Here is a 24507-nt window from a genome sequence, read left to right as displayed (position 1 = left end):
AGGAGTTGCGGGAGGGCAGGAAGGCAAGGAAGAGAGAACAACATCGACCCTCTGACTCCAGCGCACCATAAGGATAATTAATCCTTACATCCGTGAAACGTGATGGAATTTAGTTCCCACCACTGTCCTGGGAGATTAGCTATTATTGTTGTTTTCAACAAGAGAGAAAAGTTGTCTGAATTTCCAGTTTGTAAAATGGTAATAATATCTACTCCCCCGGGATTGTTATAACGATTAGTTGAAATGAGGTATGTGAAATGTCTGTAACTCAAAGTCCTTTCTATTCCCGTGGAAATCTCGCCCACCTGCCTACTGAGTTCCTCCCCCTGGTCCAGGAAGGTGAACCGATGTGGAGCAGAGCTGGTACATGAAGGAGAGAAGTGACCTTTGCTGGTTTCTTTCCAGTGCAACGGCTGGACGTGGTATCTTGCCAATGACTTTCAGTTCCATCTCATGACCCCGGTGATCCTCTTCTTCCACGGAAAGTGAGTCTAATTGGAACAAGTGTTTCTCCCCGTGTGGCCTCTTTCATAAGACTGTTAAGAGGGTATCCAGTTCTGGGCAAAGCAGCTTTTACGATTTAGGAAACGAACTTTCCAGAAGAGCGTGGACACCAAACCCGCCACTGTTTACTTCTTCTAAGTTCTCCTCTAATCTTTGTCCTACACAATCAGTCTGTATTTTTGCAGGGTTATAATCAGTGTGTCTGTTATATCTAGTCTCAGTTTTTTTCCATTTCACTGTTCTTAGAAACATTTCCGCATCTGGACATGACCTGCTTACTTGTCAGTTTTAGGATTTATATACCATTTTTTATGGTGGGCACCTAGATTGTTTCCAATTTTTTATGATTATAAATGGCACCTCAACGAATGTCTTTGAACATGCTACTTTTTCCTCTTCTGTATTTATTTCCTTGGGGGCTTATTTCCAAGTGGAATTACTAGGTCAAAGGGTAGGAACAATTTTGCGGTGCTTGTTACATATTGTGAGATTACTCTTCAGAAAGAGTGGAGTAATTTATAGTGTCCCAAGCAATGCATCAGTGTACCTGCTTCCCCACGTTGCATGTTTATCACCTTAATTTTTGTTAGTTTTAGAAAAACTCTTAAGGCCTCGGTAATTCACTGGAGAATTATAGTTTGTGGATTGTGCATGCCATATTTTAAAAGATATATTATTCTTTTTGTTAAAATACATGTTCAATTTAAGAAACATTGGAAAATATTAGGATAAAAAAGGGAAAAAACAATCACTTTAGACCTGTTTCCTCACTCAGGGAGAGGTGATTTTGCTATCCATATTTTGATGTTTATTCTTCTGATCTTTTATTTTGCACAGTGTTTTATACACGAAAGGATTCTGCATATATACTTTAGATCTTTCTTCTAATAGTTTTATGATATAAGCATTTTCCTATATTATTTTATTTTTTAAGTTAACATACTTTTAATGTCTGTATAACATTCCATTTCATGAATGAACTATAGTTTACCTATATCTTCCCCTAGTGTTAAATACTTAGATTATTTCCAATTTTATAAATAACAGTCTCATAAACATTTTCGTGGTAACCATTTGTCTCCAACTCTGATAGTTCTAGAATGCATATCCTTAAGAAGAATTACTGGGTCAAAGGGCATGAGTCGTTTGGGCTTTTGAAGTATGATGACAAATTGCTTTCCTTAAAGGTTGTATCAATATTCAGTCCTCTGGCCATCTAATTACACCATTGTCAATATGGACTATTAATAATTTTACAAAACCCCAAAATGCAAACCTTGTTATTTTAAGGTATGTAAGAAAAATTCATTTTTCACATCTAATTTCTAAGTCTTTGATTACTAGCAGTGGAGCTGAATTCCAAATATGTGTTGACCAGCTCTGTTTCACGATTACCTGTTAATGCCCTTTGCAAGGAGACATTTAAATCACAGGCTGACCCATGATGTTGCCCACTCCAGCCACATGCAAAGACTCAAGCATCCTGGGCAAGGAAAATGCATCCAATTTTTTTTTTTTGGTGGCGCTGCACGGCATGCGGGAGCTTAGTTCCCCAACCAGGGATCAAACCCATGCCCCCTGCATTGGGAGTGTGGAGTCTTAACCACTGGACTGCCAGGGAAGTCCCTCCAAATTTTAATGTATCCTAAGAATTGAACAATTTTTAAAAAGGCAGATCTGTCTATTTACATGCATATCTGAAGTACGTGAAGCTTCCTAACTTCAAATGTAGAAGAGTTTTTGGCTGACCACTTAAAAAACATCGTTCCATGCTTCCACTAGGTACAGAGGTGGTTTGCTGGTATAGTGAGCTTGAGTCAGAAGATGTGGTTCAAATCATGACTGATAAATTACCAGCTGGGGGACCCAGTGTAAGTCGCTGGACTCTCATCTTCATTGTTCATGTCTATGAGATGGAGATGATACACTTCACATCAGGGCCAGAGGAGAAAGCGAGATCGTACATAGGGGAGCTAGCACAGTGCCCTCTGTGATGGGCTATGGCTGCTGGAAGGGCTCTGGACACATGGCGGGTGCCTGCAGGTACCTGCAGGTGGGCAGGTGCGTGGCTCAGCCAGTCCTGAAGCCCAGGCCGAGGAGAAAGGGCAAGCCTCTGCTGGCTCCCTCCGAGGTGCATTGGCAGCAGGATGCCCTGACTGCTGGTCAGGGTGTTTAGTGGAGAAAGGGTTGGTTGCTTCTGAGGCCTCTCTCCTTGGCTTGTAGATGGCTGTCTTCTCCCTGGGTCATCACATGGTCTTCCCTCTGGGGTGTCTGTGTCTGAATCTCCTCTTCTTATAAGGACACCAGTCATATTGGATTAGGGTCCACCCCAATGACCTCATTTCACCTTAATTATCTCTTAAAGACCCCATCTCCAAATAGAGTCACACTCTGAGGTCCCGGGGTTTAGAAGGTGGGTGGGTGGGTGTGTGTGTGGGGGGGGGGGGACACAAGCCAGCCCTTAATAGTCTGTATTAGGAAGCTTTTATTAGAGTCTTTGTAGCGGTGGTAGCTAGTGGAGACTTGTCTGACTCCTGAGAAGAGGTGCCGCGGTTTGGGCTCCAGTCCTCCAGGGAGTTAAACAAATATTTCCTTGGGTGGATGTGGGTTTTTACTGGATGGCCTGACTGGCTGGTTTACCACCCACCGAGGACAGTGAGTTCTTAGTACCTCCCCGCTCTAGACCTGGTGGGAACCTACTTGAGTGTCCTTATGACTGAGGCATCCTGGCCCCAATGTCAGCATCTTTCCGAGAGGTTGTCATGGAAGGTAGATTTCAATTCCTCAGCTAAAAACCAGCACTACCCAAACTTGTGACTATGCTACTGCATTTAGCCTCTAAATGGAAAGAGGTATAAAAGATAGGGCTTTTTTTCCTTCAGATAACACACTCTTATAGAATTCTAAGAATTCAAGGAGGACTGAACTGGAGGGTTTGGCAAAAGGCACGGTAAACATACAGCATTGTTGCCATACCTCTCCTGCCCACACTCATGGCAGACATTACTAGTCAATCACTGCACCACTGAGCTAGGACTCCTCTTCCATTCCAAGCATTAATACTAAACTAGAATTGGCACTCTAGATAAAAATAATTTGCTCCCTGTATCACTGTGGTGTTAAGCAAACGGTATCTCATCCCTTCCTCGTGAAGAACCATGGCAACTTCAAGCACTGGAATAGGACTGCTAAAGGCAGGGCTGTGCTGGTTGGTTTGGCACTCATGTTTGACAATTCTTCCGTACCACTGCAGAACCTCCTGGTCCCGACCCTCACAATTCCAAGTAGATACAACCAAACAGTGCCTTGCTCTGAGCCTGTGTCCCGAAATCTCATTTCCTGCCCCAGAACTGCCCACATACTACAGCTGGGACTCCTTCAGGAACCTTCTCAGCCTTACACATGCAAAGTCCCAGACTGTGGAGGAATTAATTTTTGTGGGGCCACCTTTGACCCAAGGGGGTATAGAAGACAGTAGGAAAATGCTTCTTTCTTTCATCCCCCAGGACAGTTAGTTTTGAGTTGCATTTCATAAGGCTCCACAGAACGTTCTGGCATTGGCCACCATGATACTGCATCTTTGCACTGGCCTTCCCTGCTTCCCTGTTCCAACCCCATCCCTTATTCCTACCTCCACATGAACTACCTGCACCCTGATATTTGTCAGATTCTCCGTTCGGGTGGGCGGAGGATCCCTGTGTCCCACCTGTGCCTGACAGTCACCTCTCTCCTGAATCAACCACCACATCTGTCCATACAGCGCTTCATGGGTGGCAAGGGAGATTCCCAGGCATGGTCTCATTTTGAGCTGCACAGTAAGTTTCAGGGTGAAGATGAAGAAATTCAAGTTCAAGGTCCTGCCCAGGGCCCGGCAGCTAGTAAATGGTCAAGACTAAAGGCTAACTGAGGCTCTCTAACTCCAGCCCAGCTCCGGCCCCACTCGGCCACAGCTGCGCCCACGGCAGCCTCTCTCAAAGGCAGGCTGGCAGGAAGCGCCTCTGATGGCCAAGGTTGCAAATCTTTCGTGTCCACAAATTTTGCGGTGAAGGAAAGTGAACGTCCTTTCTTCTTTGCAGAAATCAACACACCCTTGTCCTCCTCGGGGCCACGCTGTTCTTGGCATCTTTCACCGCCTCTGCTCTGCTCACACTGGCTTATAACCTTCCAGTGGCAGCTCCGTCAGATGCAAGGTAACCGCGGTTCCCAGCCCTCCCTGCTCTATCGCTCGCCTGCCCTCGGACTGGCCAGGACCTCCCAGGCAGGGCTGCTGTATGGATGCCAGGCTCTTTGCACTGTGCACATCGGCTCCTGGAAAAACTGGCTGGGAACTGTTCGGCCTTGATGGGAAAGTTGATTGCGTGTTTGTTTCCAAACTTCTGAACCTTTCAGCTTGTGCTGGGGGTCTGCTCTGAAAACACAGGGAACTCACTGTTGCCCATTGAAGTACTTCTCGGAGGAAAGGAGCGCCCCCAAGTGGCCGTACTGCGTTTCTCCTCCAGCGGCGAACTGCCGCTTGGAATCTCTATTATGGAATAGAGAGACTGAAATTTAAGGAAGCTGGGGTTACCTCTTCAAGGTCACACGCCTAGTAAGTGACACAGTTGTGAGCTGAACCTAGGACCTTACCCACTATGCTATTTTGCCTTTCCAATGGGGGTATATATAACACTTCTTCCTTATAAACACCCTGTGTCTTCTACAGGAAAAACTGGTAAGATTTCCTGCTAATCTATTCTCAAGGCAGCAGTCAGAGAGATGAAAATGAAAATCGGATCCTGTCAGTCATCTGCTCAAATTCCTCCATTGGTGTCAAGGCAGAATCCCTGTCTTACCGCATCTATCACTTCCCTGCTTGCTGACTCAGGACCAGCCACACTGGCCTCCTTCCTTCCACACACCCAGCATGCTCCCTCCTCAGGGCCTTTGCACTTGCCATTCCCTCACAGGAGAATACTTTTCCTTTAGGATCTAGATCTTGGCAGGGCTAGCTCCTTCACTTCCTATAGGTGTCTGTGCATACATCACCTTCTCAGAGCAGCCTTCACTGACCTCCTGATGTAAAATAGCCCAGAACCGTGTCTGGCACAAAAGTGCTCAAAATGTATTGTGAGTGGAATAGATGAATGAATGAGTGACTGACTACACCCCAGGCCTTTTGACCAGGGAAGCATCATGCCCTTCTCATCATGACATCAGCCTCTGTGGGCATAGCCAGGTGACCGAGAAGGAGGCTCGCTCCTGTGTAGCCCAGTGGTTCTCAACTCCAGATGCAAATGAGAGTCACTTGGGGAGATTTGAAATCCCACTGATGCTTCCAGCAAGCACCATCCTGGACCAACTGAGTCAGAATCTCCGGGGGTGTGGCCCAAGCAACCGAATTTTGTAAGTGCTTCCATGAAGAGGTTCACTCCTTTCAGAAGAGGTTCACCTCTGGGAACCACATTTTTAGAGCTATCCCAGCATACCAGCCACCAGAAACAACTATTTAAAATGAACACAGCCGTCATATTTCCTTGGGATCCAGTGTGGAGGGGCCCAAGGGAATTTGGAATTTTCGGAAGCCAGCTGTGGCCCAAGGCAGGATCATGAGGTCACTGTCTGTGGATTATTACTGAGGAAATGAACAAATGTACACCCAGTTTTCCTTTGGGTTTGCTGATTGCCCCAGTGGACATCTGAGGGATTCCTTTTTCCATGTCCAGATCAAACGTAACCTTTGGCCTTACGTCCTTGTGTTTTTCAGTGAAAATGCAGCTGTGTTATATATCTTGGAGTACTACACGAATCCCTGCGGCTGATTTGGGCCATTCCTTGTGGGCCTCTTTCTGAGCATTCTCATGCACCAAAACCACGAGGCAAACATTCTCAAAACCAAGGTATATGATTTCCCCATACCTCACTGTAAGGACTGGGTCTGCTTGGGACTGGAGGTGTCCAAGATGAACACAGGTTTCTGGCTTGATTAATGACATTGGATGGTGAATCAGAATGATTACCCACAGGAAAGAAATTCCATCTGGAAGGCAAAGTAACAGCTTTCCTCCCTCTAGACACCTCACTACCTGATTCCCAGATGGAACTGTCCAATCTGACCAAGAATCTTATCTCTGGAAACCAAAGAGCTTGTGCTATTAAAAATCCAACCCACCTAACCATGAACCATGGCCATTGCCCTCCTACTGGGTGTGTTTTCCCATATCAGTGGTTTCTCTGGTTCTGTACCAAGGCTCTGACGGGTGGGATGCCTCCTCCTCGTTGCCCTCTCCTCCCCATCCGATCACCCACCAAGCCCCGCGGGTTGTTTCTCCTGCCATCCTCTCGTAGCCTTTACCAACTGACCTTGTTGAAGCTCGTCTCATCTCTTACTTGGATTTCTTCGCTAGTTTTCTTGCCTCTTGTCTTCTTGATCTCAAGTCCACCCACAGGGCAATCTAGTTAAAATACTACCTTGGCCTTGAACTGTGCAAAACCTTTTCATATGACTTTTGTTGGTCCATAAGACCTTGAGGGCAGAACATGTCTTATTCACCTCTGAATTTCTAGCACCTGGTTCTGAAATCACTCCATAAATGAATGACGGATAATTTGCTTCTCAATGGAAGAAAGGCCAAGAATTCCCTTGCATTATTAGGGGGCAATGCTGACCCCAAATCCCCACTGCTAGGCCCTACCTTGGCTTGCCTAGGGCTTGTGGGTACCTCACCAAAACGTTCTAGAGATGAGGCGCTGGTCCTTGGAAAATCTTGTGTTGCTCATAGCAGGAACAGGAGCTAGGGCTTTATTGGAAGAAATGGATACACAGGTGCTACAGGTGTATTTTCCTATAGGTTGGAGTTATGATATTCCCCTGAAAATGCACAATTCAGTTGTAGATTACAACAGAGAACCATTCAAGAGGTGCTTTAGCAAAGTCCAGGTTCATGGTGCCCAGGGAGAAATTGGGTGTGAGCAGAGGGGAAAGCCTAAGATGATGATGGGGCATTTGGGAACCACTCAGAGGACCAGGTCAGGACCAGGGAGCATGGAGCTAGAAACCGAGTCAGGCAGAGCTGGAGGAATGACTTCGATGGGATGAGTAGGCCAAGTACAAACTGTAGAAGCCAGAAAATAAGAACACAGAGTCCCAGCTGGAGGCAGCTGAGGCATATTCCATGTGGTAGGAGTAAGTCAGTGTGCATTCTGAGTAAGAGTGAAGGGGACCCTAGGCTAAGAGGAGGCTTGTGGAGAGCCCCTGAGGAAGTAACTTTGTTCCCTGTAGCCAGAACCTAGGGCAGGAACCTGAGACCCAAGGAGGGGAGAGCTTCTCTTTAGAGACAAGATGGTAGAGTGATAAGATGCTAGTTCAGGTTGATGTAGGTGTCATCATAGCACCTTGAGAACTGGAACAGAGAAGCAAGAGAGACCCTTGGAAGATAGGTCTGGGGCTAAAAAGGTCAAGTAAGGTGACATCTAAGATCTTGAACTGAGCCCAGTAATAGGATTTAACTCACAGGGTTATTCTGTGAGCTGGAAACATCTCCATTCTCCCATTCTTTCCGCCATTTTATGTCCCTAGTGACAGGTGCAGCCCAGGTACAGGCTGTGTGCCAGGGCCCCTCACATTTATGGTAGGGGGCAGAAGCAATCAAGGAGGCTTATTTGGCTAAGGAACAGAATGGGAGGTTAGGAGTGGGTTAGAGCATTACTTTTTTCTTTTAACTTTCATCTAAAAATGATTCAAGAGTCACCATAAGTTGCAAAAATAGTAGAGGAGATCTTGTGTACCCTTGACCTGCGTTTCCCCACCAGGAACGTGTTAAGGTAACTATGGCACATGATCACAACCAAGACATTGACACTGGTACAATCCATAGACCTTAGATCCACCAGTTCCATGTGCACTCGTTTGTGTGTGTGTATAGTTCTGTGCAATTTTATCACGTCTGTAGATTTGTGTAACCATCACCACCACAATCAAGGTACAGAACTCCTCTGCCACCACAAAGGTCACCCTTGTGCTACCTCTTCGTGGCCACACCCCCCACTGTCCCCTACCCCACCCCGACCCTCACCCCAGTAACCACTAATCTGAACTTTCTATTGGGTCAGATTTGGTCATTGACTGAGGTTTACAAATAGACCCCTAAAGTCACTAATAACACAAAAAGTGAGCGTAAAAAGAATTAAATACACAATGGCCAAAACGGGCTGTGAATGGTGCCTTTCCTTTCCTTGTAGGTGCAGGCTCTGCTGCAGTGGATTTGCTCTCTGTCGACCCTGTCCCTAGTGGCTGCCCTGGCATACACGGTGGGTGACGCGTCTGCCACCTCTTAGTTGCCGCTGCTGTCACTGTGCCCTCCACCGGCCCCTGTGGGCAGCCCCTGAGGGCTGGGTATTGTTCGTGCGTCAGGAAGGCCACGGAAGTAGGATGCGGTGACGCAGCACGGGGCTTGCTCCGGGCTCACACACTGGCCTGTTAAAGGCGACGGTGTGAAAATGCATGTACCCAGAGAGACTTTTATTTGATGCTGAATGACTGATAGTGACTCAAAAACATCCATCTGTCTATACACTCGGGGAAACCCACTCACATATTCTGGTTTAGATGTTTACACTGGTTTATATACAAATGCAGGCTCTGAAAGAAAAATTTGCAGCCTCTCCAATGAAGCTAGTTTAGAAATTGGAAAAGAACAGGTAGGGGGTAATGTCGTGAGAAAAAAAAACTTATCAGTGCTGGGCCAAGAGTACTGACCACACCCAGCCTGGCCTCGGTCTCCTCATCTGAGCATGGAGACTGAAGAGTTGGCAACACCCCCTTCAGCCCTCTGATGACTGGGGACACTGTTTCTGTAGAGCCTGGCTTTCAGAGTCGGGCAGAAAAAGAGCTTAAATGGAAAGAAAGGGATCTTCTCCAGATTAGAACTGTCTATTCAAGTCACCCGACGTTTTCCACCTTTCCTCTCTATTTGGCATGAGGTGCTTGAGGTGTCAGCAAATGACAGAGAAAGGCTGGCGGGAATCACCCAGCAAAGGTTCTGGCCCTGCACTGCCCAGAAGCCCTGAAATGACGGAATTAGAGCCAGGTGGAGGCAACACAACTTTATACCCCTGGGAGATAAGCAGGGTGAGTTAAAACTTTCTCCTGTGAACCCAAACCTGTTAACCTCAGCAAAGGTAGCTGGAGAAGCCTGACGAAGTGAACATAACAAAGTCCTGCTTACTGAGCACAAGCTTACGCCAGGCCCCGTGGAGAACTTCACCCCTGTGGTCTCGGGCAATACTGGCCACACCGCTACAGGTAGAACTATAATTAACTCTGTTTCTCAGTGAGGAAAATGGTGCCTGGAGATGAAGCAGCGTGGGAAGGTCACTCAGCTAGAAAGTGAGCCCAGGCCTGAGGGCACCGCCCACAGGCCCTGCTCTTCATTTCTGTACACTAGCCACGCCCACCCCCAAGATGTTTGACTGTTCAAATTGTTCTTGAGTTTTATGAGTATATAAGGATGAGGGATTTGTTCTTTCACTTCAATTTAAAAAGCTTTCCCTTCTATGGAGAAATGACGTTGAAGAGGCACCGGGTTGCGTTCTCCTTGACTGATGTATTTGCTTTTATGGGCCGCTGTTTGGATCACGTGACCTCCACTTGGTGACAGTGGCCCTGAGCTGTTGACAGAGCCTCAGAACATACACAACTGCTCCCCCTGGCCTGGTACAGGCCACCTCTGATGTGGTGACAAACAGCACAGTATCCCAGTCTAAGGTGACAGTCCTGCTGGGTCAAACTGGGTAATGTCCAGCAGGATTAGAGAGGAGTGACTTAGGTTACGTTAGAAGATTAAACGAATTGGCAGTATTACCAGTACAGTGGAGCTAGTAAATACTATCAGTCATTAACCTGAGTGTGTATAGTACATACCTCTTTTAATCCAAACGATGAATAAGCCCTCTGGCTCATTCTTGAGCAATTTATCATTCAAAGGTGTATTGTTATTAGCCAACCACAATTATAGGTGTGACTGACGTTCTAGGTTTGTATCTCCAACACTATCTGCAAGATACCAAGATTGATCAGTAGGTGAATGTAGGAGGTGATGGGTTAGATAAATTTTTAAAAAATGTGTCCACCTGATGACCTTTAGAAAAGTATACTTATAAAAGAACATGTTTTTCTTCTTCATAAATTTATTTATTTATTTTATTGAAGTATAGTTGATGTACAATGTTATGTAAGGTACAGGTGTACAATACAGTGATTCACAACTTTTTTTAAAAATTTATTTTATTTATTTATTTATGGCTGTGTTGGGTCTTCGTTTCTGTGCGAGGGCTTTCTCTAGTTGTGGCAAGCGGGGGCCACTCTTCATTGCGGTGCGTGGGCCTCTCACCACCGTGGCTTCACTTGTTGCGGACCACAGGCTCCAGACGCGCAGGCTCAGTAACTGTGGCTCACGGGCCCAGCTGCTCTGCGGCATGTGGGATCTTCCCAGACCAGGGCTCGAACCCGTGTCCCCTGCATTGGCAGGCAGACTCTCAACCACTGCACCACCAGGGAAGCCCCACAATTTTTAAAGGTTATACTCCATTTATACTTATTATAAAATATTGGCTGCATTCCCTGTGTTGTACAATATATCCTTGTAGCTTATTTGATATGTAATAGTTTGTACCTCTTAACCCCTACCCCTATCTTGCCTCTCCCCCCTTCCTTCGCCCCACTGGTAACCACTAGTTTGTTCTGTATATCTGAGTCTGCTTCTTTTTGTTATATTCACTAGTTTCTTGTATTTTTTAGATTCCACATATAGGTTTGTGTTTGTCATACAGTGTTTGTCTTTCTCTGTCTGAACTGTTTCACTCAGCATAATACCCTCCAAGTCCATCCATGTTGTCGCAAATGGCAAGATTTGATTCTTTTTTATGGCTGAGTAGTATTCCATTTTATATATACACATCTTCTTTATCCATTCATCTGTTGATGGGCACTTAGGTTGCTTCCATATCTTGGCAATTGTAAATAATGCTGCTGTGAATATTGGGGTGCATGTATCTTTCCAAATTAGTGTTTTTGGGGTTTTTTGGATATATAGCCAGTAGTGGAATTGCTGGGTCATGTGGTCACGTTTGAGGAAGAAGACGAATTCAGTTGAGACGGTCAGGACAAGGAGGGATCTTGATGGTTCAGATCATCTTTTCCATCATCTTCAGTCATGGCCAATGCAGACCATGCTGGTCTTGTTGAGTTTCAAGAATCACCTTCTGACCATGTCACTCCTTTGATTAAAACTTCTCAGTGCTGGGACTTCCCTAGTGGTCCAGTGGTTAAGACTCTGTGCTCCCAATGCAGGGGGCCTGGTTTCGATCCCTGGACAGGGAACTAGATCCCGCATGCCACAACTAAAGATCCTGCATGCCGCAGCTAAAAAAGATTCCACATGCCGCAACTAAGACCCTGCGCAGCCAAATAAATAAATAAATAAATATTAAAAACAAACAAACAAACTTCTCAGTGATGCCCTGTCACCTACACCAATGGTCCTCAAACTTTAATAATAGGCAGACCCATTCTAAAGGAATAAGAATTCTTTTGGATCCTTAGTATTGGCTTAAATTATTTTAATCCTAATTTTACCTAAACACTAGAAAACATAAATCTAGATGCAAATTTTTATGTTTATAGCACATATGTTTATAAAGCCAAAACAAATTTATAAAGTAACCATAAAACCAATAAAATCTGAATTAATGTTAATTTAATGTGATTAATTGGCTGGAGCCAATCGTAGTTCATGACATGGTATTGTTTGTGCTGGGGCACATTCTTTTGTGTTTGGGTTACCTGTATGACATGGGTTTTTTTTTTTTTTTAATTATTTATTTATTTATTTTTCGGCTGTGTTGGGTCTTCATTTCTGTGCAAGGGCTTCCTCTAGTTGCGGCAAACGGGGGCCACTCTTCATCGCGGTGCGCGGGCCTCTCACTATCGTGGCCTCTCTTTTTGCGGAGCACAGGCTCCAGACGCGCAGGCTCAGCAGTTGTGGTGCACGGGCCTAGCTGCTCCGCGGCATGTGGGATCTTCCCAGACCAGGGCTCGAACCCGTGTCCCCTGCACTGGCAGGCAGATTCTCAACCACTGCGCCACCAAGGAAGCCCCCATAGGTTTTTTACTGACTTAATTCTACAGCTATTTTGTTTGTTCCACGGTAAATATCTTGGTTCATCTTATCATTTGGGATTCAGTTGGGTGCAAATGCACACTTTGTCTGTGAGTCCATCTCTATTTATCTACTTGATTATATAAGATAGTTATTAAATGCTTGCTCTATGCCGGGCACTGCTCTAGATGCTGGGGATATCACAATAGGCAAGAAAAATCCCCCTCTTGTAGGAGATTGCAATGGGAAAGGGGAAGTGAGAGACCAGGAAACTCTACTAGCCTGCATAATGGCCTCCAAGTTACCAGGTCCTAATCCCTGGGAACTTGCAAATGTGATTAAGTTAAGGATCTTGAGAAGGGAAGATTATTTGGGATTATTTGGGTGGGCCCTAAATGCAATCACATGTATCCCTATAGGAGGGGGACAGAGGGAGATTTGACACACACATGGAGGAGATGGTGATATGAAGATGGGGCAGAGAGAGATATGAAAATGCTGATGTTGATTGGAGTGATGCGACCACAAGCCAAGGAATGCCAAAGCCACCAGAAGCTGGAAGAGACAAGAAATATATTCTCCCCTAGAGCTTCTAAGGAGAATGTGACCCTGCCAACACCTTGATCTTGGCCACTGATACTGATTTTGGACCTCTGGTCCCCAGAATGTTGAGAGAATAAATTTCTGTTGTTTTAAGCCACCATGTTTTTGTAATTTGTTACAGTAGCCATAGGAAATGAATCCAGAGTCATATTAAGTAAATGTATTTGTAATATAATTTCAGATGCAGATAAATATGGTGAATAAAAATAAATCAGAGGAATTCCCTGGTGGTCCAGTGGTTAGGACTCTGTGCTTACACTGCCGAGGATGTGGGTTCGATCCCTGGTCAGGGAACTAAGATCCTGCAAGCCGTGCAGTGAGGCCAAAAATTAAAAGCAAAAAAAAACAAAATCAGGGGTGGGAGGTTAACTGGATTAGGGGTGCATTTGCAAATATGTGGTACAAAAGCACTCCAGGCAGAGGGAATGCTAAGGCAGCATTCTTCAGTCTGGAATATGTTTAGTGGGTGAGAGGAACAGCAAGAAGTCCAGTGAGATGGGGATCAAAGATCAAGGCAGGAGAGAGACGGGAATAAGGACAGAGAAGAAGGTAGTGGTCAGGGCATGCAGGGCCTTCACGGCCATGGGGAAGAATCTGGATTTTATTCTAGATGCCATGGGACGTGATCTGGTTTGTGATTTTAAAAGATCACTCTGGATGTTTTCTTTTCTTTCTTTTTTTTTGATGGCTTGGAACAACAGAAATTGATTCTCTCACAGTTCTGGAGGCTAGAAATTCAAAATCAAGGTGTTGGCAAGGTCCTTCTGAAAGCTCTGAGGGGGAATCTCTTCCATCCTCTCCTATGTCCTCGGCATTCCTTGGCTTGTGGGCGCATCACTCCAATCTCTGTCTCCATCTTCACGTGGCCATCTCCCTGTGTCTCTCCACTGTGTCTGTGTCTCCTTTTCTGTCTGTTACAAGGACTCTTTGGATTTAGGGCCCACCCTAATCTAGGATGATCTCACCACCCATTCCTTACCTTAATTACATCTGCAAAGACCCTTATTTCCAGTTCTGAGGTTGCAAGTTTTATACGTGGAATGTTTTGTGCTCAGAGGTTGAAACCCACTAAGGATTAAACTGGCCGTAAACTCAATAGTAGCCTCCCTTATTATTATTTTCATATTGCTGCAATGGGAAGTTGGGTTTTTTTTGTTTTTGTTTGTTTCAGTACATTCTCTTAAAAATTATAATGAAAAAAGACCTTCTCAGTAGAAAGTTCACAGACTTAGAGGCAGAAGCCAGGGGGAGCAGTGATGGTACAGCATCTTCCCAGGCCCAGGGAGGGGCTCGAAGCTCCATGAATCGGTGCCTACTCCCTGCAGGTCTGGGGCACCGGCTGCTTTCCTGGGATATCTGGAGCTTCCTGGCCAGCTTGAGCTACGCTTGCTGCTTGGTGCACCCCATCCTCATCATCCTCTACCTGGGCTTCAGGAGACGCTTATTCACTCCACCGACACCAACACGGTGAGACAGCCCCAGCTCTCAGCTCATTGTAGCAACGCAATTTGCTCTCCCCTGGAGCAGAGCAAACTATTGGCTTCATTAGAACCTTATTTTCTGTTTGTTTGTTTGTCAAAAACCTATTGTTCTTTGTTTTATTGGAGGGAGGACTTCAGCCCAGGATAATATCTTTCTTTTCTTCTATTTTTAATGTTTAGGGCTGTTTGTCTTACAGATCTATTTCATATAGCCAGGATGGTACACTTATTCCAAATGCAATAGGAATCTTGTAGTAAGACTGTGTCCACTCTGCCCCTCTTTCTCTCTAGTTCTATCTTTTCCCTGGACACTGTTTGCTGACTTTCATCACTGGGTTGGCCCTGACGCTGTTCATTGAGAAACCATGTCAGGAACTGAAGCGGTGCCTGCTGGGATCAGTGCCTGCAGGGCCGTGAGCTTCCGGTAAAACCCGAAAGAGTGGATGGCCCTTTGTGGGTGCTGATGAGCAAAGGCAAGGGTGGCCTTGTTTATGTAATGAATGCTTGTGTTCCCAAAAAAGGGTATGAATCTGATTTTTGTGAATGTTTAAGGTATACAAGTTTTTAATATATAAAAAAGTTCTGAGTGTTTACTATATAAAAGAGTTGTGTTAGTCTGTTTAGTAGCACAATAACTGCCCTCCAATGTAACTTTTTAGCAAAAAAATCTGGATTTTTTGGGTCTCATACTGCATGTATTTTCTATATCAGTGATCATAGGAGAACATCAAATGTAGTGAATTTAATGTACTTCAGGTTTTAATGCTCATTTTTCTTGGTAAAATCACAGTATGTCATTTTGTACATTATAATTGTGTTTGTGTTATCATGATACCTTTGTAGACTCGTAACTTTATCCTGGATGGTACGACCCACTAGTGTGCACAAATCATGGGTTTGTCATTATAGGTCTTTCAAACATTGTTCATTTTACAAAGTGGTCTATTTTTGTTTTTTTTGTTTTTGGTTTTTGTTTTGTTTCATTTTTTGGCCATGCTTCACGGCTTAGTTCCCTGACCAGGCATTGAACTCAGGCCACGGCAGTGAAAGCACCTAACCACTGGACTGCCAGGGAATTCCCGAGATGGTCTATGTTATGAGTTGAATTGTGTCCCCTGAAAAAGACATGAAGTCCTAAACCCCTGTTACCTTAGAAAGTGACCTTATTTGGAAATAAGGTAATCAAGTTAAAATGAGATCATGGGGGTTGGGGAGTGGGTGGCCCTAATCCAATATGACTGGTGTCCTTACTGAAAGGGGAAATCTGGGCACAGAGACAGACGTGTACAGAGGGAAGATGATGTGAAGACACAGGGAGAACATGGCCATTGGCAAGCCAAAGAATACCAAGGATTGCCAGCAGACACAGAAGCTGGAAGAGGCAAGGAAGGGTTCTCCCCGAGAGCCCTCAGAGAGAGCATGGCCCTGGCGACACCTTGATTTAAGACTTCCAGCCTCCAGGACAATGAGATGATACATTTCTGTTGTTTTGAACCAGCCAGTTTGTGGTGCTCTGTTACAGGAGCCCTAGCAAATGGACACAGTCCCTCAACACAACCTCTAACAGAGAAGGAAGAGACCCTAGTAAGTGGCTTCTATCCCAACCCCCTCGGTTTCCAGCAAAGAGGTAGAGAGATGGGAGAGACTTGTAAGGCCAAGTGGAGAACATGGATGTCCCAGTTCTCAGGCTTGTGTTCCTTCCTGGGTGTGTAATTTCTTCTTTTTTTTGGGGTGTGTGTGTGTGTAATTTCATGTTGACCGTCCCTACTTACATATGTCTAACGTTACTTATAATAATGCCTTTTGTGTACTTAATAATCAAAGGATTTATTAACAACCATGGGGTTACCAGGAGCGTATTGGTACAGAATGCTCCCCATCTGCGTAGGCTTTCTTTGCCTTCAAGTGGATTTGCAAGGAAGACCACTGGGGTGAGGAGGGCTGCAAACCCCACATCCTTTGACAGGGCAGTTGACAGCTAATCTTGTCCTTTCCCAGGCGGCCTTGGGGAACGAACCACATCTCCCCGAGGTCTGATCTGCTCTGCTGGCAGAATCTGACCTGAGTGAGAAGCCAAGTCCCACCCGGGTGTGCAGTCTGTAATAAAACGCGCACCAAGTTGGCTTTTTGGGCGACTGCGAAGTTCATTGGGCTCCTCGGGAGCCCCCTGGTGGCCGATTCGGCACCTGCACCCTCTGACTTAATTAGGCCTCAGAGGAGAACTTGAGGGTGGGTGACATTTACAGAAGGAACACTGCAATCCCGATGGACCCCAGTGGGAAATGACTCGCCTGCCAACATTGCTCGGCAGTCCAATTGCCAAGTGCTTCTAGTTATGAGTCAGGAAACCCGGGGCCCTTGGAAACAGCTTTCCAATTACCAACAAAGCCTTTGAACGTTTTTTTAATAAGAAAAAAAATACTCTCCCACGATTGCAATTTCACAAAACATAAAGTAGGGATAAAGAAGTCCAATTTTGTTCTGGTTATTGTTTCAACCCAGAATTCCCTAGAAGTTTAAGATTTATCGAATGTGTGGACCTTATTTGGATTCTATAACAAACTGTAAAAAAGCGTATGACATTTATGGGACCACTGGAAATTTAAGCCCTGCCTGGGTATTTGATGATATGAAGGACTTTGTAATCTTTTAATGTGATAGTGGTATTGTGGTTACGTGTTTTTAGAGTGCTTATCTGTTAGATGCCGACTGAAGTATTTATGGACAAAATGATATAAAATGTAGTATTTATCTCAAAATAATATTGGAAGTGGGATAGATGAAACAAGATTGGCCATTTAGTGATAGTTTTTGAAGCTGGTGATGGGTACATGGGACCTCATTACATTATTTTCTTTATTTTTGTGTATGTTTGAAGTGTGTATAATAACAAAGTCAAATTTATAGAGGCAGCAAGATTGGAGTAGAGTGTCAATTGATGGGTGTCTCCTCTAATTCCTCCTAAGTTCTGAAATCCGTGTTTCATCCCCACATACCTACCTGTGGATAAAAATAGGTCACATCAACAGTACAGGATCACCCCCAGCAGATCTAAAGGAACTCAGCCCTCCTTAAATTCCTCCTGACTGGCTCTGGGAGAGTCCAGGGACATCTTGCTTGTTTTGAGAACACCGGGGCTCTGCTATTTCCTTTTTTCATGAGCCGGCTCTCCTCAGCTGCACCACCCCTCCCCTCCCTGCCATCAGAGCTGCCGCTGAGAGCTGCTGGTGGTGGCCAGAGCCTCCTACACCCGGTGATGTCCCCACGCCACTCTCCAAAGCATGCCGCCTCCTCCCGTGACTTGTCTGTGCAGGATGTGGCCTGAGTTGCCTTGGTGCTCAGGGCCACCGTGTCCATTCTGAGCACAAACGGTCTCCACAAATGCCACAAGCAGATAAATCCCCGTGCCCCGACTTGAGCCATCTGTGCTTTCTCATTCAGCCTTTGACGCAGGGCTGCTGAGTGCTCATCGTGTTTTTATAGAAACTGCTCTTGCAATTTTCCTCTTTCTGATATAGGTCTGTCTCCCTTGGATGCCCTAAGTCTATGGCCGCTGGTATGGAGGCGACCTGTGTGGCAATCACTTCCTCTTTACATTTGTCCTGTTCACCAGTACATCTCTACCTCACCACCATGACTGGCACACAGTCGGTGTGAAAGAAGTGTCGGTTGACACAGTGATGGAATCAACCCTTTCTTCCTTTAGATGAGTTTTTTTGTTTGTTTTTTTCAGGAGGCTTCTTTTACAGATAGGCAGGCTCTCTCAACGAGGTTTCAGATATGTTCAATTTTATAGGAATCTTCCCCCCAAATGACCCAACCAGACCCCTTCCAGAGAAGCTCAAAGTTGAGAAGCCCCAGGGCATCTGAAGGGGTGAGAAGCCTTTATAACTTTAGTCCCTTGACCCCGAGTGGAATTTAAATCAACGCTGTGCTGATACAGGCTGGGAGGCAGCCGCTTTTGGTAACCTACCCACATTCGTGTCCCCTCCTCTCTTGCAAAACAAACTCTGAAGTTGTTCTAGTATCAATGCGCCCAGACAGAGGGAAAGTTTCAGATTTAGTATAATACAATTTCATCTTCCCGTGTGCCTTGGCCGATGGTTGGTCCAAGTGTGGTCATGTGACTCAGCTCTGACCAATGAGGTGTAAGGAGAAGTGTGCTGGAGATTTCTAGGAAAGGTTGTCTTCCCTGAGTATGTAGGAGGGTGGAGCTTCAAGGAGACAGTCCTTTCTGTCCTCACCTCTATTAATCTTGCGAGAGTACAGTGTTATTTAGAGTTGTTCCTGTCACTATTAGGTACTATGTTTTCATTTTTCTTTCTTTAAAATTAAGATATAATTTGCATAGAGTAAAATTCAAGCATAAAAGTATATGTTTCTGTGAGTTTTGACAAATGCATACAGTTGTGTAATCACCACCCAAAAGCAAGATATAGAAGAATTCCATCACCCCTCAAAATTTCTGGAGTTCTTTTATAGTCAACCTCTGTCTCACCCCCAACCCTTAGCAACTAACTATCTGCTTCTCATTTCTATAGTTTTGTTTTTTCCAGATGTATTTATTTTTAAATGTTTATTTTTTTAAAATATAAAATATTTCAAATATTCAAACAAGTCTAAAAAATGAAACAATGGGTACCCCACACAGCCATCATGCCTAATAAACGTAGGTTAACATTTTGTCACTTTTCCTTTGGATGTGTTTCTTTCTGTTTAAAAAATAAAACATTGTGAGCACAATGATAGATCTCCCTGCATCCCATTTGCTTCTCCCTTCTCATCCAAGTTTCATCCACATTTTTTTTTTAGATTTTTTTTTTTTTGATGGGGAACATTTTTAAAGTCTTTATTGAATTTTGTTACAATACTGTGTCTGTTTTAAGTTTTGGTTTTTTGGTCACGAGGCATGTGGGATCTTAGCTCCCCGACCAGGGATCGAACACACACCCCCTGCATTGGAAGGCGAAGTCTTAACCACTGGACCACCAGGGAAGTCCCCACATTTTTATATTTTTACTAATAACATGCATGTGTCTATCAATGGTATATAGTACTTTGTTTTTAAACACTATGTAATTTGATCTGTACCATAATATCCTTGTGAAACATGATTTTCCTCTTTAAACATAGTCCGCCTAGCTCGCCCATTCACTTTGAATGCGAGTGGTGTTCTATTGTGTGCATGTGTGCCTTAAATGTTTATCAGTTCACCAGTTGGTAGGTAGATATTTGGTTTGTTTTCAGTTTTTTGTTATCGCAAACATGTTTGTAACCAACTCCTTGTACGTGTTTCCTCATGGAGATACATTCGTTTTCCAGGGTATATAGTCAGGAGAGTCATTGCAGAGTTATAGGGTGTATGTATACTCAACCTTACCTGATAATGACACACAGTTTCCTAAAGTGATTTTCCAAATTTACACCTTCACTAGTGGTGATTGGGGATAGATGTTATGACTCAGAGATCCTCCCCAACACTTGGTGCTATTGACCTGTTAAGTTACTGTTAAATACCAGATGAGTCTAAGGTAGCATCTCATCACTTCACTTTGCATGTCCCTGTCTACCAAGGGGCTTGAGCATTTTCCATGTGTGTTTTGGCCATTTAGAGTTTCCCCTTCTCCGGCTGCCTGACTATCCTTTTCCTATTCTGCTATTGGGTGTTTGTCTTTTTATTATTGATTCTGAGATGTCCTTTATGTATTCTGAAGACAAATCATTACTTTATCGATTGTGCTGCAAATACGTTCTCCCAGGCTGTGGAAACTTCGTATATGATATGAATGCTTTACCTTTTAATGCAGGCAAAATTATCAATCCTTTCCTTTTGGCTTGCACTTTTCGGATCTTGTTCATGAAATCCATAGAAATGTTCTTTTGTATTTTTTCCATGGGGGGAGAAAAGCCTCCATGTAAGTTCCTGATCTCGTGCTGCGAGTTCTTTGAGTTCTTTGTAAGGTGGATTTGTAAGGTTAGAGCAGTTCTCGATAGGGGAGGGTGGTCGTTTTGTCTCTCCAGGGAAGATTTGGCAATGTCTGCAGACATTTGTGTTGTTTTTTAGTGGGTAGAAGCCATGGATGCTGTTAAACATCCTACAATGCACAGGATAGCCACCTCCCAACCCCAATCGCAGAAATATCCAATAAAAAATGTCCATAGTGCCCAGGTTGAGAAACTCTGAGTTAGAGAACAATAGTGATGATTGCTGGGTTCACACAAACCAGGACCCTCACATTCAAAGCTCCTGTGTGGGGAGGACTGAGGTTGTGTCTGGGACTGTCAGCACTTAGACAAGTAACACTGGGTCATTCTGTGTTGAACTTGGTAAATATGCCCAAGCCAAGTGCGTTAAATCTACACAGGAGGGAACTTGATCAAATCTGCCAAACAACCTAGTATTTGCTCTAATCACAGTAGGAGGGGAGGCGGTGCTGCCAGAGCTCTTTAATCAGGACTTACTGCCATGCTAATGAGCCCTAATATGTATTATGTGCTGTTTCTGGAAAGGCACAGCATGTATCATATTTTCTGGTCCCAAACAAGTTATCGGTTCACTTCGTTGTTCATTAAAAAAATCATGCTCTCCATCCTGATGTGGTGTCAGCATGCCTCTGTTTCTTTCTCTGAAAAATGCTGGAATTTGACAAGATTCATGGTTCTCAGATGCTGGTCTGTGTAGGTTGCTTGCAGCAGAGTCACCTGAGGTGCTTTTAAAAAATACAGGATAAGTTCCTGGAGATTGACAGCTTGGGTGGGACTCAGTAATCTGGACTTTCCTCAAAACTTCCCGGAGCTTTCTAATGAGTAATGGTGGTCTGCTTTTTTTTTGTTTTGCTTTTTTGCCTCGCCGTGTGGCATGTGGGATCTTAGCTCCCCGACCAGGGATCGAACCCGCACCCCCTGCAGTGGAAGCACGGAGTCTTAACCACTAGACCACCAGGAAAATCCTACTAATGGTGGTTTTGAACCACTGGACTCAATAAGTGGTAGGACTGGTTCTACATCATGGAGTCTGGATTTATGACATTCATGAGTGAATAGCAACTTCTCCAAGACATGAACAGTTTTTTTTTTTTTTTTAAGGAATTCCTTTATTTATTTATTTATTTATATTTATTTATTTATGGCTGTGTTGGGTCTTCGTTTCTGTGCGAGGGCTTTCTCTAGTTGCGGCAAGCGGGGGCCACTCTTCATCGCGGTGCGCGGGCCTCTCACCATCGCGACCTCTGTTGTTGCGGAGCACAGGCTCCTGACGCCCAGGCTCAGTAGTTGTGGCTCACGGGCCTAGTTGCTCCGTGGCATGTGGGATCCTCCCAGACCAGGGCTCGAACCCATGTCCCCTGCATCGGCAGGCAGATTCTCAACCACTGCGCCACCAGGGAAGCCCCCATGAACAGTCTTTGATTCAAAGTGAGTTTCTTGTGCCTGAAGAGGGTTCTTAAAAGGTTTTCCTCGGGAGCCATCCTCAGTCTTTCAACCCCTGGACATCCTTTGGCCAAAGGTCTCTGCCACTGTGAGTTCTTGAAGGGATCTGGGGACGCCGGCTCCCTGCAGCAGCCTCCATTCATTCACGGACACAGGTGGGCATTCATTCAGCCCCTCCTCTGTGCGTTCAGCAAGTGCTTATTGGCCCCTGCTCTGCGCCAGGCACTGTGCAAAGCACCGGGAATACGCCGTTGACAAGCACGGGCGCAATTTCTGCTCTCCTCGCTCTTACATTGTCCTGGGGTGAGCGTGATCATAAACCACGCCCCAAGTACCTAATTACAGTGACCTGAGAACTCTGAAAGCCTGATCCTAAGTGGGAGGCTGGAGATAGAATTTCTGGGAAACTAGCCTTAAACTGGGATTTGAAAAACAATAATAAGCAATATTTGTTGAGGGCTCATGACATGCCAAGTACTGTTCTAAGCACTTGACAGAAACCAAGGCTGGTTTAATCCCAGCACAGACTCTGAAATAAGTACCCCTCTCACCCTCATTTGCACATGGAGACACTGCGGCACGGAGATGAGTCACATACCCGAGGCCACAGCCAGCTGGGGGCACCGGATATAAATCCGAGCAGTTTGAGTCCGGAGCCCACACTTGTGGCCACCGTGTTCTGGTGGCTTTCAGACGAGTAGAGTTAACCTCTCAGGGGGTTTATGAAAAATCCTCTCCAGAAGTTTGTCTGCTGCGGTGTGCTATGGGCGCTGAAGGTGGGAATGATTTAGCACGTTTGTAGTCCTTGAGGATTTTGAGAGGAGTTTTGTGTTTTCTCAACACTTGAAGGAGAATGAGGACCAAGGAAGCTTAAGGGAGGGTCTTGCCATCAGACCTGGGAAGCCAGGGCTCCTCTGAATGTGCTGCTTCCTCCAAAGCTTCGCTCAGTCTCCCCGCATGCCCCCAGGAGGCCCCTCGCTCCCTCCCGGTTCTGCAGACATGCTCAGGGCCTTCACGGCTCTGGGCCAGAAAACACAGAGGACCCTTGAAGAGGTTAGCACCCTGTGGTTTCCAGATCCACGCTGGGAATGGGATGCACTTGTGACTAGACAGCTGGTGATTCTTCCTCTGGCATCAAATGAGGCTCATGGCCTCGGAAAGCCTTCTCAGACATGGAGGAGCCCCATCTTAGGAAATGTCTTATTTTACAGAGACTGGACCTGAGGCAAATTGTGCTTCAGGACACACAGCAAAACCGTGTCCGACATGAGCAATCAACCAAGTCCAGTGAAGGAGTGTCTTTTATTCTAACTAGATCTGCACTGGAAGGGCGATCATACCCCATGATCTCACTTTATAAAATCCTAGGAGGGGGCTTCCCTGGTGGCGCAGTGGTTGAGAATCCGCCTGTCAATGCAGGGGACACGGGTTCGAGCCCTGGTCCAGGAAGATCCCACGTGCCGTGGAGCAACTAAGCCCGTGCACCACAACTACTGAGCCTGCGCTCTAGAGCCCGTGAGCCACAACTACTGAAGCCCGCGTGCCACAACTACTGAAGCCCGCGTGCCTAGAGCCCGTGCTCCGCAATAAGATAAGCCACCGCAGTGAGAAGCCCGCGCACCGCAACAAAGAGTAGCCCCTGCTCGCCGCAACTAGAGAAAGCCCGCGTGCAGCAACGGAGACCCAACGCAGCCAAAAATAAATAAATAAAATAAATAAATAAATGAATGAATGAATAAATAAACAAATAAATAAATAAATAAAAATCCTAGGAGGGATTTTATAAGGGTCTATCTCATAAGGGTCAGGAGCCTGTTAAGTGTCTAGATATTCTACCCTTCAATGCCTGCTGTTGGGAGTGTTAGAAAAACACTATTTAGCCAATCATCAAATGTTAAGGATCCAAAATATTGTGTTCCAGTGTGGTCTGACCTGTAGACATTTGGTTGGGGAAGTAACCATTCCCAGCTCCAGAAACTTGATTTGTCAGTTACTATTCGGTACAGAGAAATGAGGCAGGTTGCAATGACCCTGCTGAAGAGGATAACAAGGGTGAGAGTGTCTAGGTTTGAGCAAGTATCATCAGGACTTCATCAAGGAGTAGGTGGGGAGCTGGTGACAGAGGGACGCAAGGGGAATGCCAGGAGCAGTGTCTGCCTGAGTGGCTGCAGAAAGCTATACACTGGAGGGAACAGGAGAACGCTTTCTGCAATTTGCAGTGGATTTGCAAGGAGAGCTCCTCTCTCCCCAGACTGTGCCGTCCCAGCTGGGAATCTAGGAGTTGTGTCTCCTTTGAGGATGGCCTGAATCTCAGCCCTGTCTCAGAGGGGAGTGACTGGTTAGCAGAGATCTCCAGC

General features: G+C 45.4%; 1 protein-coding gene across 1 annotated transcript in view; it reads left to right on the top strand.

The window, feature by feature from the left end:
* Window positions 1–18052, top strand: part of LOC309640322 (O-acyltransferase like protein-like) — a 67497-nt gene extending 49445 nt beyond the window's left edge. The window contains 10 exon segments of the mRNA XM_082418780.1: window positions 406–485; window positions 4581–4694; window positions 6248–6299; window positions 6303–6380; window positions 8722–8813; window positions 8815–8906; window positions 9119–9180; window positions 14344–14662; window positions 14665–14708; window positions 15014–18052. Coding sequence (XP_082274906.1) covers window positions 406–485; window positions 4581–4694; window positions 6248–6299; window positions 6303–6380; window positions 8722–8813; window positions 8815–8906; window positions 9119–9180; window positions 14344–14662; window positions 14665–14708; window positions 15014–15139 — 1059 coding nt within the window. The 3' untranslated portion in view covers window positions 15140–18052.
* Window positions 18053–24507: the final 6455 nt, after the last annotated feature.

The sequence above is a fragment of the Balaenoptera physalus genome (assembly GCF_965194825.1).
Source record: "Balaenoptera physalus genome assembly, chromosome: 12".
Classification (NCBI taxonomy): Eukaryota; Metazoa; Chordata; class Mammalia; order Artiodactyla; family Balaenopteridae; genus Balaenoptera; species Balaenoptera physalus.
Note: the sequence above shows the minus strand (reverse complement) of the source record. Positions and strands in the feature narration are given on the sequence as shown.